Source organism: Penicillium samsonianum (genome assembly GCF_028829775.1).
Source record: "Penicillium samsonianum strain IBT 33392 chromosome Unknown utg000007l_segment0_segment0, whole genome shotgun sequence".
NCBI lineage: Eukaryota > Fungi > Ascomycota > Eurotiomycetes > Eurotiales > Aspergillaceae > Penicillium > Penicillium samsonianum.
The window spans coordinates 4081643-4096518 of record NW_026643265.1 but is presented as its reverse complement, the minus strand read 5'-3'; the positions used below and the strand labels follow the sequence as shown (position 1 = coordinate 4096518).

Sequence of the window (14876 nt, the reverse complement as noted above, 5' to 3'; positions counted from 1 at the left end):
TTGCATAATTTACGTTTGTATTATTACAATCCCACGGGAAATGTCAAGGTCCAGCCAGACCTCATCAACAGTTCATGTCCTCCATAAATACTGAAAGTCTGCTGAGGTCACTTTGGATGCAGTCTATGGAAAGTCGCGTGATATTTGGAGGAAGCCCGCTACTTCGTCAGACCCGACCTAGTAGGTAAACAGCAGAGCAATTTAATTATCTACAATGCTAGATCACTGACACATGCAGTTAATCGGCTCCTAGCTACGACCTTAAGAGTCACAAAATTATTGAGGGACAGCAAACTACACTTGAAGAGAGAGTAAATAGAGATTGGGATGTGGTTCGGAAACAATTCTAAGCATTCAGGGTATTTTAGATTGGCCCCCGACTATATGGTCATGATCCTCGTCACTGTCGCTCGTGATAAAATATTGTCAGGATATCGGGGCTGTGCCAGAATCGTTTAAGCAGATCCATGGCCTCCTATCAGCGTGCCTCCTGCGTCCGCGTGCTAAAATTTGAAGAAAGGTCAAGGTGGAAACGGAAACGTCAACATCGGTCTGCCTAGCCATCTGATATTGTGTTTTTAATGTAGACCAGACATCCGGACACTAACCAGATATGTAAAGATGACAATGGAATTTATGTATTAAGCAGTACTTGAGTGATCGCAATCCTAAACAAAGACTTGAAGATCACTTAATGGTGAATCATGCCATTAAGGTCCGTTGGTTCCGCGGGTGCCCACATTTTTCGTAGATTATTAAGCGTCAATCTTTCGGCCCCGGGGGTAGATAGGTCCTCGGACTACTCCATATGTTTTAGGATGCAAACGCAAGGGTATCACGCCATATGGTTTATATTAATTATCTAAATATAACCTTGCCACTCATGTAAAAGTGGGGGGTTTATCATACATTGTATCTACCATGGAGGATATTATGCTTTATTGACTGCCTGGTACTGCCCAACTTCCGCGGATGACTACGCATGATTATATGTGAACGCACGCTGTATTCACCAGCATCGCTTAGGCGTAGATCCCTTAGATCATTTTCTTTCAGACAGTTCATCGCTAATACAAATCCCTCCCTTTTTTCCACCGCCTTACCTACTACTATTTTGATAGCTAATTACAGTCAATTGAGCTTCTGCCTGTTGCCTAATCTAGTAATATATATCATAAGACCTGAGGTTAACACATAATACATATACGTTAAAAGTATAATTACATCATTAGGAATCATCTAAAACCTCATTTGCATTAATAGGTCAATCTAGAAGCTGCAACGATACGTTTCACGTAACCATGTTAGTATGTTGATGGTTGTGATTCGTGATGTAATCTTACTGAATGCATCTTCGTTCAAGCTATGTGGCGGATCATGAGACCTAATATGGAAAGGATGACGAAACTAAACAACAGACGTAGGTGATTGGAAAGGCTAGAGGCGTCTGAGTACCAATATGCTCTCGTTGGAAAGGGAAGGCTAGAGGTATAAATATGGCTAGGAATCCACCTTCTCTGGCACACGTCCTACAATTCTAAGAAATAATCAAACGTGAATCTTTTACTTCGAATATCTATCCACGAAATCTTTATTCCAATCCTCATTCCACATTATGGTTAAGAGAGGCCCTACAGTTGGAGGTAATGGTGGTGGTCCGTTCGAGCTCTTGGATGGTAATACGCCCGTGGAACAAGTGGACGTATGGTACGGTAGTGGCAGTGCTCCCGTGGAGCAATATACTATCCTGAAGGGTATTCAAGTCAGATGGGCAGGGGGTAAGCTTTCACCCCCTGTCGGATCTTGCCCCCAAGGAGAACAGGAGAGGATTCTACATACCAGTTTTGACTTCGAGCACAATGGCAATGATCCCCTTGACTGGATGGATTTATACGGGTCAGATAGCCGTGCTGATTCACTGAGATTGGTGACTCGTCAAGACAAGGACTTCTTCGAGGCCGGAGGAATCGGTGGTACCAAATCCAGTCAACCTGCGCCAGGAAGAAAGCTATATGGGTTCTACGGAAGGGCAGGACATGATATTGATCAGCTAGGCGCGATCTTCAGTGATTAAAAGCTGTGAGTTACACATATGACCAATTGATATAAACTTTTCTAATAATGAAGACAGATGCCTACATAATCAAATCTATCTTATGTCACTTAAGGGCTCAACTCTCCTTTCGTGGCTTGCTATTTAGTTGATAGTTGCAGTTCAACCTGCAGCACCGTGCTACTTTCTACAAAAACTGTTGATATCTTTAAAGGGCTTGCACTCTCCTATTGTTGTTTTAATGAATACTTGCGATTCAAAATGTAATACAATGCCCCTCTGCACCAACCGAGTTTATTTTACTCTTTAAGCTATACGAATACTTATCATAGGATTTTTCTTTGCACTGCAATAGGCCTAGTGAGATCAAAGACAGGCAACGTACCTGCGAGTTTGACAAGTTTACCTTGTGTTGAATGACTTGATTCACAGCTCTGGACGCAGATGCTTCGTTTAGTTTTAATGCGATCGGAGCTATCTGGGTTGCAATATTAAGACGCTCTATGATTTTAGGCCAGTTGTGGTTAGAGACGATCCACATCTGTGTGTGGGCTGATACCTTCTGGACAATAAATTCCAGAAGGGAATGAAGACCATTTGTGCACTCATGTAACGCATCAATCTGTACGTGGGAGAGGCGAGATGGGTTCTTTTCCACAAATAAGTATATCAAAGCACGTAGGACGGACGTGGCGCTATTGATTCGCACGTCAGTAGCCTGACAGAAAAGAATGAAATATTCTTAGTGTCCCCATTCAATCGTGTCAACTCCCTCAATGATACCGCACAGGAGCATTGTCTTGCCTTTGCCGGGATCACCTCTGATCCAGACGATTGCCCTGGTTGTCTTGCCATTATTTGAAGACTTCGTTGTCAAAGATCCAGCAGTATGGGTCTTCGAGCAGCCCTCCGTTGTTGTTATTAATACGGTCTTTATCATATATGGATTGGTCGTCCGCAAGTCCCGAAGGCATGCTTGGTTCAATGCTTCCGATTGTACTAAGGCGATTCAGTATTTAGTCACGTTCTATTAGAGTTATGCCTTACAGTTACCAAACTGTGTAGTGAAATTGCCCTTAATCACCCCTGCCTGGAATCCAGAGTTTATATAGTCGTGGAAAATGGTTGTCACCATAGTTATAGACTGGTGGTTTTAGACTTTGCCAACTCCTATGGGACTAAAATAATTCCGGCCCTATTACCCTAGTGGTTCTATAGGGGTCCTATAGGACTTATGGTACTCCTATATGGTCCCAGGCTAGTATATTTTTGCGAAGGATTTCCTATTTCGGCTGTACAAAAATGTAAAGTTATCAGATAGAATACGATTATTTATAGGTATATAAGTGTCCCTACTTTTAATGTCTAATAATATAGGTATGCCTATAGGCCTTAGGCCTTTTAGGCGGGCACCCTAAGAGTCGAAACGCCTAAGGCGCACCATGGACCGGCCTTGGGCACCTCCTAGGTGCCTATGGACGGGCGATGTCACAGTCTAAGTAGTGGACGAGTCCGACCTCTAATTAGCTATGCTCGCTAGGCTACTAGACTACATCAATTATACTATGCTCTTTTCAATCCACACCATCAACTTGCTAACTGAAGACTTCCTCTGCCACAATGTCTAAAAAAGTATGTCAGAGCCGTGAGCAGCATAGTAGCAAGGAAACATATCCAGGTCAGATTTGATACCAAAAGTTCTTGGTGGCCGTTGTCATTTAAAATGCGAAAAAATATTGGATCCAAAGAAGCTACAGATCAAGGAAGCTGGAAGATAATACATTTTTAGAAATGCAATAGTCTTCATTGATTCTCTTTGCTTCCTCGTGTCTCTGGCAATGTCCGTATTATTCCGAGCAATTTCAAGCGAAGTAAGACCATCACATGCTGCAGTGAGATTATAGAGCTATATTTACTTCTTAGCGGTGAGAATGTCCAGAATTCTGTTTGCATTAATTACCAACTTAACAAGATTTTGTGATCTTTGCCTGCGATTGCTCAAGTTCCGGCAATTTTCTTCGCAAGAATACCTCAGATATAAAAACGCCTCCCTCATACGAGTCTCTCTGTTTGAACTGGGTCTTCGGAAAGGCAGCTTAGATCCACTATCATTAGGATATTGTAAGGTTATCAGGGTACGAAGAAACGCGACATGACGGTAGCGAAACAAGATCCCACGTGGAAAAAGAGACCGAAAGCTGGGGACAAGCTGCTTTCGAAATCGGAGGAGAAGCGCAAGGCTGAGTAGGAGATTCAAGCATGGAATATGAGTGATTCTTGTTCAGTTTTATATAGACTCGTTCGGGCACATTAGAATTTCCTGTGTTTCTATCAATTTATCGCGCAGAGGTGGCTTGACGTTTCGTCTGGCCGGCTGTTGGATCAAATATATTTCTCCCTATTCGCATATGCGCAGCTCGCATGTGAAATACGTTAAATATGTTTCAAACTTGTGTCTGACTAAGAGCTTTCATCTTCTGACTCGAGGTATAACTCATCGGTATCAGCTCCGCAGAAAAATTCCGTCAGATTCTTCCTCGATCTTGCGGACTGTCTCGGGAGACAGCCACACATATCTCTCTACTTGCCCTGGTCGCGGCTGTAAGCCACCATAGATACCAGCATACCCGTAGGAATCATTCATCGCGCCTGGATAGATCACACCACGGACGTGGTCTGTTGTTGGCTCCAGATCGGCCTCCAGAGTCGCTCCCGTCCCGTCAATCGGCCCGAGGTATTCCCATTCCAAGCCCTGCTCTGCTCCACGTTCTTCCAAGTCCTGAAGGTAAAATGGATTCCCGCTTCGCCTGGCAACTTCCAGTAGACTTTTGCGGGGAGTAGGGTTGATGCGTTTATAGAGCGATTGGTAGTCACACAAGACACAGGTGATGGCGATCTGCGGCAGCATGTATGAACACTTTGAGGCCAAAGATCGTAGAGTGTTTTGGTGAGGTTTCAAGGGCCACCATATCATCCAGGGGAGGCATTTTGAGTCATTGCTAAAGCCAGCGATGTCGTTGGTCATGACTCGACGGGCGTTGATAGCAGTACGAATCATGTCACATTCGCGTCTGTTGTCATAAGCTAAAGGGACACCTGGTAAAATAATTCTCCCGGGGTTGGTTTCAATCTGATCGGCCCACCATCTGGCAAACATTGTATTGTGATGAATTCCGCGAAGGATAGAATAAAGCTCGTAGTCGGTTCTGAGTCTCCGAGGATGCATGAGTCGAACATATCGATCCACATTTCCATCGTATGCAGCCATTTGTGTCAGAACATCCTTTTCAAGAATCGGGAGATCAGGTGGAAGAGGCATCCACAGTAGTTTAGCCTCTTCTGGACCAAGTTCGAAATGAGAATCATCCAGTTCCATCTTTTCGATACCGATGAATCCGTCCTCTTCGATATCAATATCATCTACTGTCGTCTCCGGAAGATTCTCAGGAGGCGGGACGCGTTGGTCTAACTTCCATCGAGGTTTCGTATCACCATTTAGGAATGCAGGTGTTTGTGGGGTCTCTAGATCAATAGATCGAGTAAAGTCGTTCATAACAGCATATCTTTGGGGCTCCGACATGATTACTTGATATATCTCTACCCCCTCCTTGCTTTCTCGGGCCTCTTCGGCGATAGAAGTGTCAGGGAGGAGGTCGAGCTTTTTGTAGAGGTCTGTATACCCCGCAGCGGCACACGCTCGGCCTACTTGATAGCGCATCGACGGATATCGGCGAGCAACTTCACGATAAGTGCCTTCGTCTGCAAAGTCCGGATACCAGATACAGTATGGTTGGAACGCGGGGTTTTCAAGATCGGGTATCATGTTACTCATGATCAGTCGTGCATTGCGGGCTCGGGAGAACTCAGGAGTCCTGATGTCGTCGCCAGAGCACAGCTTCATGACTGCTGTGCTCATTGCGAATTCGAGAGAAGTGCGAAGTCCGCGAATTATCGCGCGACGATGCCAGAAGGATTCTAGATTTTCCGGGACACTCTTTCCCTCCATCGTGGCGACACATTGGTCATAATCAAATTCCGAGCTTTCCTTCGCATCACCGCTGCAAGCAACTGGAAAATCTTCCATTGATGTCATTCCGCGAGTGAAGTGCAATTTGAATAGATGGGAGAGTAGTCAAAGTTGGGGGGCAGGGTCATTCACAAGCATAGGACATCTGGAGGAGCGGGTGGCCTGAACTAATAATAGCGATATCTGATTGAAGCTCGACTTGACCAAATTCCGCCCCTGGTTGGGGCGCACGGGCCGGCCTCTAGTGCGAGATAGTCCCGACTTGCAGGGCGCTTTGTGGAGCCATAGACCTATCCGTAAGATTTTCAGTAGTCTAAATAACTGCTTGGCGATCATCGCCTATTTTGGCATCATAGCGGAACGCCTAAAATGTCGAATTGAGGTACAAATGGGTTCGGAGTGGTTTATGGCAATAGGAGTTCTATCCAATTTGTTATTTTCTCCTTTCATCTGTGGTGATACGAGCAAGTCCCTTGCTTGGGGTATTCTTATTCTCTTTTCTTTTCTTGTCTTTCATTCCGTGCCTGCTAAACACCATGGTCAGGCTTAGCACCTTCGCAACACAGGCGGTCCTGCCCCTAGCTGCACTCTTCACCCAGTCGGCCCTCGCCGACTCCGATGGCATAGTCGTCTGGCCCCCCGAAGTCCCGAATGAAGGAAAAGGCTACTCACGGGTAATCCAACTACAGCACGCCTGCGACTCTAACGGCAATCTACTAGCTATCTAGGAGCACTAGTACACATAAGGACACACAAAAGGCAGCAACGGGACTGTATCCCACTACGTTATCCACGAAAGCGGCGATAATGGAACGATATAGGATACTCTTACAACTATCTCAGACCCGCTAACAGGCACTGGGTACCCGGCAACTTTATTCTACCAGCCCTTCCTATTTGAGTTCCCGCAGCAGCTGGGCAAGTATCCAGAGGGTACGCTGCTCCTTGTTAGCAATCTGGCTAAGGATCTGGCCAAGGATCTGAACACGGAATTTGTGCCCTAGCGGTCGACGGATCGTATTGCACCCTACGAACCGGTACAGCGCCCATTACGAGCCTCCTATACAAGTCCGACTTCTCCAGCCATCGGCTAGACGGGATGGATTAACCCACCTTACTGCCGTCCAAACTCAAAAGCTCTGATTGTTGTTTATAGTGCCTGCTATACCTCAATCTTCAATGTGGCCTGTGGCCGCCGCCTCCTTGGCTTCCTCCACAAGTTCTTGCATCTGCTTGCGGACCATTTTGATGGTCTTTTTTGTGTGGGCGAGCCTCTTTTCCGAGGCTGCTAAGGCTGTGTCTAATGCGAGCAGACCCTCAGGGTTTGGTTCGGTTGCCGATTCCTTGATTTTCTTTCGGGCCACTTTGATGGCCGCCTTATTTCTGGCGACCTTACCCTTGAGCGCTGTCAGAGCCTTGTCCAGTGATCGAATTTGTTTGTTTATCTTGGGGTTTGAGGCAGCGGGGAGGCCCTTCTCTTCCTCCATCTTGTCTGGAGGGCCTTCTGTTGAGGCAAGGGATTCGTTCGATGTGCTTAAAAAGATACATCGGGTTGTCTGCCGTTCCCAATGGCAGTTCGCGCAGTGCTGCATGCCAGGCATCCGCACACAGGAAGTGAATTTCCTGTCGAGGATCTGGCAACTGATGCAGGCTTGGCCCTGTGCCATTTTTTTTTGCCTAGGCCAACAAGGCCTCAATGTTCTCTTTGGGGCTGGAAACTTGATTCTCGAACGCGGTCCCGTCCACCAATTTTCGTTTGGCGTTCTTGCTGTTGGATTGTAGTGTTGACTTCCGCCTTGGGCCCATTTGGCACAGGCCATTCGGAACTGTTCCTGCCCGTAGGGCGTGGTTTATACCCCTCGCCCAGGGGGATTTCTTCGCTCTCTCGGCCCAGTATGCAGGTTGTGGCTCGGCCTCGCCGTAATCACCATATAATGGATTTGGTGGGGTTTGGGAGGGCTGTTGGCTCGTAGGCCCGGACCTCCGGGAGGGCCTGTTGGTTGGCCCTGTGCCGAAGCCACATTTCACGGATGAAATCTGTCTCGCAGAGGGAGGGTGGAGGGGCCCCAATGTAAGGCATTGGAATATTGGTTGTATTCGTAGTAGAGTAAGGGATTTGGTGATTGCGAGCGAATGGACCTAGAGGGAAGTTGAGGAAAATGGAAAGTGGAAGGAGAAAAGTAAGTGGAAAAAAAGGTGTTAAATTGTGACTTTGACATTGTCTGAAGCAAACAAAAATTTCAGATCATGTTGTGGTTTATATTCATCTTGCCACCAAAGCTCTATGCACGTTGCCTATATATTTCAATTCGGCATGTGGTTGCACCGTGCCAACTGGCGGGTGCGTGCAGAGCTGCACCCGTTGATTTTCTCATATCGACCCAACCTAAGAATGTATCTGTAGGGAATTGATCTGACTACTAGGGAGAACAGAGAGAGAGAGAGAGAGAAGAAAGGACTGAATTACAAACCTTCAAACAGAGAGTCATTTATATAGCTAGATGGGATGAAGCCTGGCAAACAAGGCGCATATGACTGTCCCAACAGGGATGCCGCTACTTTTTGTTGCTAAGAGTTATACGAGTACTCTGGTGGTAAGCGTACCGATGCCACTCTAGTCCTGATATACCCAATACCAGAGATAAGTAAGTGATGGACGTTCATCGGTTCGACTGTCATGGCCCCGAAGGACACTGAACTCTGACTGCCATATCCCTCACCGTCCTCTCACTTTTTCTTTCACTTTTCTTTCACTTTTCACCTCTTCTACAGTTCAATATTTGCTACGGCACTCTCATATCTTATATATGCTTCTCATCTACACGTGATGCTAGTCAACAAGGCTAAAGCTGCATTTAAAACCTCGCATTGGACAAGGAGCCCCAAGGCCTACGCCGCAATGTGCAGCGCCTATGGGCAGAGGTGGACAGCAGCGATTGCTGGCATTGCCATCGTCCCTTCCGGAAGCAAAATTCTAAGCCACTTTCTAACAAAGAGTGGAGGTCTACGATACTGGTAGCCGATCTTGAGAGTGGATATGCGGCATATGTAATGTGAAAGGCCTAGATCGTGGATGCTTTGGCATTACGATCACCGACCTAAGGAGTTCGAAATTCGGTTCGAAGATTGCCATACGCTTTACGCAAAGGTGTGTGGCTTGGGAATTGAAATTATATGAATCGAGAGACTAATTCAAGTGATAGGCTCGCGGTTACCACAAACAGCCAGCTCCACGGGGCTAGCAATGCACACGCCAATAGGCGTGCTTCCAATGGCCACTCCTCGCATGATCACCCCTCCAACCACCAATTCAACTGAGAAAATACGAAGGATTTTTGTGTCAACCTGCTTAGTACCATTCGGATAACATCACACCAAGTTCTAGCAGTGTCTTGGTCTTCTCCACAAGCATGTCTGTCGTCTATCATAATGCCTTACACAGACACACCACCTTATTTAGATCCACCAACTGGCCTAAGCCGAGGCTCGTATTCAGTGACTAGATTTTGAGGTTGAAAGCACAACAAGACTATATTCAAGCCTGATACACAGTGCTGATGAGTGTGCTCTATATTTAGATTACGCAAATCAGTACTTCGTATATTCTCGAACTTGACTGGTCTCATTAATTATAGTAAAAAGATGGCCAGCTTTAATATAAGTACCGTTATTAGGACAACTTGTAAGTGCGAGACCATATTTTGGTACCATCTTTTGGTGAGTACATTTTGTAATTTTGGTGATTAGCTTCCACAATACAAGTGGTCAGATGAAAAGGTACAACATGGGTAAGTTGTGAATGGATGCGTAGGTGGCCAGTGGTCTAAGCAGGGCTGAGCTTGCATAAAGAAGGCTGCCAATCAAATTACCATATTTGCCTTCCTCGTTACGAGATGGTGTTAGGTTCTTTAACAATTTCTATTAGTACCTATGCAAGATCTTTGATTTTAAAGGCTTACCAAGTGCGTGAGCAGGTCGGCATAACGTACTACGTACTTTCTAGGGGTGTACTGTGACAGAGAAAGTTTACTAGTAAAGACATGCCCAAAGTCAAAAAGATATTCATACTTTTGCTTCTCGGTCAAGATGCATGTTTCACCAAGACTTCTTTTAGTCCACACAAGCAAGACCCGCCATTTAATCGATTACTGCACCTATGCGCTGGCGATTTGCCACAAGAGAAGTTCCTCGAGATATACAGCCGAAATAGGAAATCCTTAGCAAAATTATACTAGTGTGGAGTCATATAGGGGTCCCATAAATCCTATATGACTACTAGGGTAATGGGACCAGGATATGGGACTAAAATGCTTTTGGTCCCATGGGAGTTGGCAAGGTCTACCTCAAACCTCAAAGCCGCCTCCTGGCTCCAGGACATCGAAACCACAAAATCCCTCCTAACTCACCCATCCCTCGGCACAAAATGCTTCGCAACCCGCTGCTTCGAAGTAATCAACCGACCGACTCCTCGGCCCACCCACGAACCCAGTGCCACAGGGACTCCCAACCGACGGAGACCAGCTGGAACCCCAGTAACCCCAGCACCAGCACATGGCCCCACAACCTCTGTCTAACATGATGCCGTTCCCCGAGCAGCTCTTCAGTAATCCCGGATTCGGTGGAAGCCTGTTCCCAATCGGGCAGCACTTACAGATGAATACGGGTGGCATGGACTTTTCTGAATGGGTGAATTTCCCCGCGGCGGAATGAAGAATGAATAGCTGTGGTTTTGTTGATTTTTTCTTTTGTTTCTGTATGTCTCTTGCATTGTAGGATGGGTATATGGGAAAATAGAAATTAGGAATTTCTTTTGGAAATAGTGATATAAGTATGGGTATTAGCGAATCCTTCAAATGGGTCGAAGACTCCAACCCAGAAACCAGTCATCTGAAAAAATATAGCCTAGTTTTTGGGATAAAAATACATAAAAATGCCTATATAAGAGCCCTAGGGCGCGCTGCTCAGAGACTCTTTGGGATCACGGATTTGACGGAAATGTGTCCGATAGGCATAAATTGAGTAATATCCCCATGATTGACTACATCTTTAAACTAGTATTGCTGTTTCATTTCGGCAGCTGGCTGGATTCTTGTCTCCAAGACTACAAGTAGTGACAAATTTCAGAAGGACGCTCGTAATATCTATCCCATTCACCATGCTCGCCCATCTTAGAAAATCCCTCCAGCCCGGCGCCACAGAGAGCAACTTTCATCCACCCAACGTCCTTCACAGTATATCCTTCGATAGGATTGTAACTATTGAGCTCCAGACGTATAGCCTCCAACTCATCGTCTTCTAAATCTTCGGGATCGTGGTCGTCAAGTGACTCTGCTTTCCACCACCCATTGAGCATATTAACGAAAGCATTTTTATTGAAGCAGTCCTCAAGAGGTGCTTGGAGAACACTTTGTAATGACTCTTCGTTAACAAAGAGACAGAACCTATAGCGCGCCGCTTCAACGTTGGCGAAAACAAGCATATCAGGCGAAACGCCCTGCTCTTCCTGAATAGCAATTGTTGCCCATTGCTGGAAATGTTCCCGGATCGTAGTTGAGCCTGTGCTTACACCTACACCTTCGAATAGTGCTTGATTCTCAAAAACGGTCATCTTAAAACTCTCAAGGAGGTCAAGACCGTTCACGTGCTTAAGAGAGTCGGCGACATGCCACTGGTAGCGACGAAGGAACTCTGCCCAGTCAAAATCACTTTGGTATGTGCATCGATAGATAGGAAAGCCCCAAGATTGGAAACCAGCCTCCTTTAAAGCTTTCTCGAGGCGATCGGCTGTGTTGCTCGTAGAAGAACGGTCAGGTGTGCGTTTGGATGGGTTTCGAGGCGGGTCTCCACTCCTCAATCTGGCCAGTGCCGCTAAAGCTTTTTCATGGAGACTTGCTGAATGATCTGATGTCATCCTTTGGATTTGATGTTGTGTAAAATCTCGGCGCTTCGGTGAGGGCCGTTTGATGCCAGTAAGAGGAATCGCACTCTGTTGAGTGGAGAATTTCAGGTTCCGGACCGAAAAAGTGAGTGTCTGGGGTCTGAATAATATATTTCTAGTCATAGGCACCATGCTTCTGTTTAGAATTTGGTAATCAAATATTGGAAATTGACAGAAATCTGCCTGTACGGCAATGTATGGGTAACCTCAGGGGTATTGAATTCTCTAACTAACTAATATGACAAAACCGCAATATTTCACAATCTGTGCGGACATGATGACTAACTTGTAATATGCACTTTTGTATGGTATGCCGCATACATGCGTACGGCTTGCTAGTAATGAAACCACCTGTCTTCCCTTTACTTCCAGTGTAACAGCCATTATGTATTACAGTCCAAGGCCTCGAAATACCGCAGGTAGATGTCGTTAGGGTGACTTTCATGTCGAGTAAACTATCTAAACCTGCGGGTGGAATAATGACATCTCTTAAGACTTCAATTTAACCCATTTATTACTAGATTTTTGGACAAAGTTTAAATCGATCGTACACCATCCACGAGATTTGATTCAGCTCTTCAATGCCGGAGTCCCATCAACTACCACAGTGTCCGTTTCCTCGTCACTACTTTCCTGCTGTGAGATCAAGGCTTCTTTCTTTTGCTCCCTAGGATGAGATGTCAGTTGGATGTCCACCAATATTTAACAACGGGGTTTTACCTTCGCCATATGTAAACAGATGCCATGAAGCCAGCCCATAGCAGGAAGAAAAACACAAACGATATTGGCCATCCCTTGCGCCATCTAGGTGCACCGTCGGGACCGGCGGTTGGGTATGCCAGCAAAGGAACCCAGATGTTGAACGAATAGCCAAATGTCATCATGGAGCCCTGTAGTGGAAGACAGAAGTGGATTAGTATTATTGTTATCACGTGGGGAAGTAAATGGGCGTACCATGATGAGAGCGCGCTCCTCCGCGTCGTCCCTCACTATTACATTGATGGTGGAGTATAGAATTGGACTCAAGCATCCAGCCATCCCGAAAGCATACCAAGCAACGAATCTTTAACGATACTTGTTAGTAACGCGGACTCAATCGGAGGACTGATTAAGAAGGTATCTTACTTCAGCGCTGTAGGGATGTTCCAAATTATCATGCATAATGTCGAGAATAGACAGCACGCCGATGCAATGGTATATATGATCCATTCTGGATAGATTGCAGCTAATGTTGTCCCGAGCCAGGAGGCCACGATGTTAACCGCGTATGTGACAGTCGGCAACTGGTTTATTTGAGTCACAGAGTATCCCTCTTCTTTGAGCCATAGGCTCATATAGCTGCTTGGATAGGAGCAGATGATCATGCATCTAAAGCCGACGTTAGCATATTTACTACATCAAGGATAAACTCTTTCTAAACTCACGCGTAGCAAGTGATAAAGACCCAAATGTGCCATCTCTTAAAAGTTCTTTTGAAGACATCGAGACTCATCTTACCAGGCTGGCGGATTTTGGCCCTCGTTGTTCTCTCCTTGGCCAATGCAACATCGCGGTCCGTCATATAGAATGGTTTGGGTGAGCCCGGAATACCGGGGAAGATGAAGAATCCAATTAAGGCCACAGGGATGGTAAATATGCCGTCGATGATGAACAGCCACCTCCACCCTGGCATACCTCCAACACCAGAGAGGTTGGTATAAGCGGCTGCCTGTAGATATCCACTGACCATGGTACCGAGCGGGTTGCAGATAAACCATGTTCCTGCTCGCTTGAAGAGTTCGGGACCGGTGTACCATGAACCTTCATTGTTGTTAGTATAGTTCCAGACCAACATATATATTGCTCGAACATACCAAGAATAAAATGGGTTCCAGCAAAGACAGGTGCTTCTAGCATTCCAACTAAGAAACGCAGGGCATATAGCTGGTGCACGTTGGTGACGCGACTTTGGGCAAATGTGCAAATACCCCAGAGGACTTCGAGGGTAGGTAACAACCAGCGAGCCCTACGAAATAAGTCAGTGGTTTGGTATGAGTTGGAAGACGTCTCAATGACCCAGACTCACAATTTTGGGCGTGACATGAGCAGTAGGCCAGGGATTTGGAATAGCACATATGATGTAAAATAGCAGACGTTGAAGTAGTTGAGCTCATTGCCGTATAGGCCGAAGTCCTCTTTTAGACCACTAACATACGCATTGCTAATGTTTGTCTGATCTGTGATATATTGGCATGGAGTCAAAGGGCAATAAATGAGGAAATAGGCTTACCCAGATATTTGACGAAGACTAAGTTTGTTAGTTGCTTTTCTTAGATGCTCACTTGGACTCTTGTACTTACAGCAGAGACAGGCGAATATCAGAATTGACAAGTCCAACTTGAACAGTAGTCTAGAAATGTCAGTCCGCTGATATGTTCTTGAGCAGTGATCTATTTACTTTCTCTCCTCCGCAGGATACGAAGATGGGTACCAATTAAACACCTCTTTGACAAGTCCCAATGGGGACAATTTCCCGGCCTTGTGCTTCAGGTCAGACATGAGAAAAGCTCGGCAGACGTCCGATGCTGTTCCCAAATGTGCAAAATACGAGGCACATTGAATTATGGACAATCACCTTTACTTCTTATAGCATCATGCCTTGCTATAGCATCTCGGCATATAAAAAACGGATGGCCGGGGAGATGTTAACAAATTTCCCCACTCGCTGTCACCATCGCTACTTTAGCAAATCTAGAGCGCTGAAAACTAACCTTCTACGAGACTAAATGATGTCTAAAACTGAAGCTAGAGCATTTGCTGTTCATTTTGACGCGCCAGCAGAGGCGACATGCTTATGTATGATGGCGTGCGCACACCCC

At 45.9% G+C, this 14876-nt stretch overlaps 7 protein-coding genes across 7 annotated transcripts; 3 read left to right on the top strand and 4 right to left on the bottom strand.

The window, feature by feature from the left end:
- Positions 1–1615: 1615 nt before the first annotated feature.
- N7471_012421 (uncharacterized protein) lies at positions 1616–2074 on the top strand (the record flags this gene model as incomplete). The annotated part of the gene is made up of 1 exon (XM_057285140.1): positions 1616–2074. The coding sequence occupies one exon, from the start codon at positions 1616–1618 to the stop codon at positions 2072–2074; it is 459 nt and encodes a 152-aa protein (XP_057131406.1).
- A 2482-nt stretch (positions 2075–4556) lies between these two features.
- On the bottom strand, positions 4557–6146 carry N7471_012420 (uncharacterized protein; the record flags this gene model as incomplete). Its single annotated transcript, XM_057285139.1, has 1 exon — positions 4557–6146. One exon carries the CDS (start codon positions 6144–6146, stop codon positions 4557–4559), a length of 1590 nt encoding a protein of 529 aa, XP_057131405.1.
- A 470-nt stretch (positions 6147–6616) lies between these two features.
- Positions 6617–7084, top strand: N7471_012419 (uncharacterized protein; the record flags this gene model as incomplete). Its single annotated transcript, XM_057285138.1, has 2 exons — positions 6617–6754; positions 6902–7084. 2 exons carry the CDS (start codon positions 6617–6619, stop codon positions 7082–7084), a joined length of 321 nt encoding a protein of 106 aa, XP_057131404.1.
- A 165-nt stretch (positions 7085–7249) lies between these two features.
- N7471_012418 (uncharacterized protein) lies at positions 7250–7747 on the bottom strand (the record flags this gene model as incomplete). Its single annotated transcript, XM_057285137.1, has 1 exon — positions 7250–7747. One exon carries the CDS (start codon positions 7745–7747, stop codon positions 7250–7252), a length of 498 nt encoding a protein of 165 aa, XP_057131403.1.
- A 2640-nt stretch (positions 7748–10387) lies between these two features.
- Positions 10388–10654, top strand: N7471_012417 (uncharacterized protein; the record flags this gene model as incomplete). The annotated part of the gene is made up of 1 exon (XM_057285136.1): positions 10388–10654. The coding sequence occupies one exon, from the start codon at positions 10388–10390 to the stop codon at positions 10652–10654; it is 267 nt and encodes an 88-aa protein (XP_057131402.1).
- A 527-nt stretch (positions 10655–11181) lies between these two features.
- N7471_012416 (uncharacterized protein) lies at positions 11182–11991 on the bottom strand (the record flags this gene model as incomplete). The annotated part of the gene is made up of 1 exon (XM_057285135.1): positions 11182–11991. The coding sequence occupies one exon, from the start codon at positions 11989–11991 to the stop codon at positions 11182–11184; it is 810 nt and encodes a 269-aa protein (XP_057131401.1).
- Positions 11992–12588: 597 nt separating this feature from the next.
- Positions 12589–14556, bottom strand: N7471_012415 (uncharacterized protein; the record flags this gene model as incomplete). The annotated part of the gene is made up of 10 exons (XM_057285134.1): positions 12589–12685; positions 12739–12908; positions 12973–13081; positions 13144–13386; positions 13443–13818; positions 13872–14023; positions 14084–14234; positions 14288–14305; positions 14358–14407; positions 14456–14556. The coding sequence occupies 10 exons, from the start codon at positions 14554–14556 to the stop codon at positions 12589–12591; spliced, it is 1467 nt and encodes a 488-aa protein (XP_057131400.1).
- Positions 14557–14876: the final 320 nt, after the last annotated feature.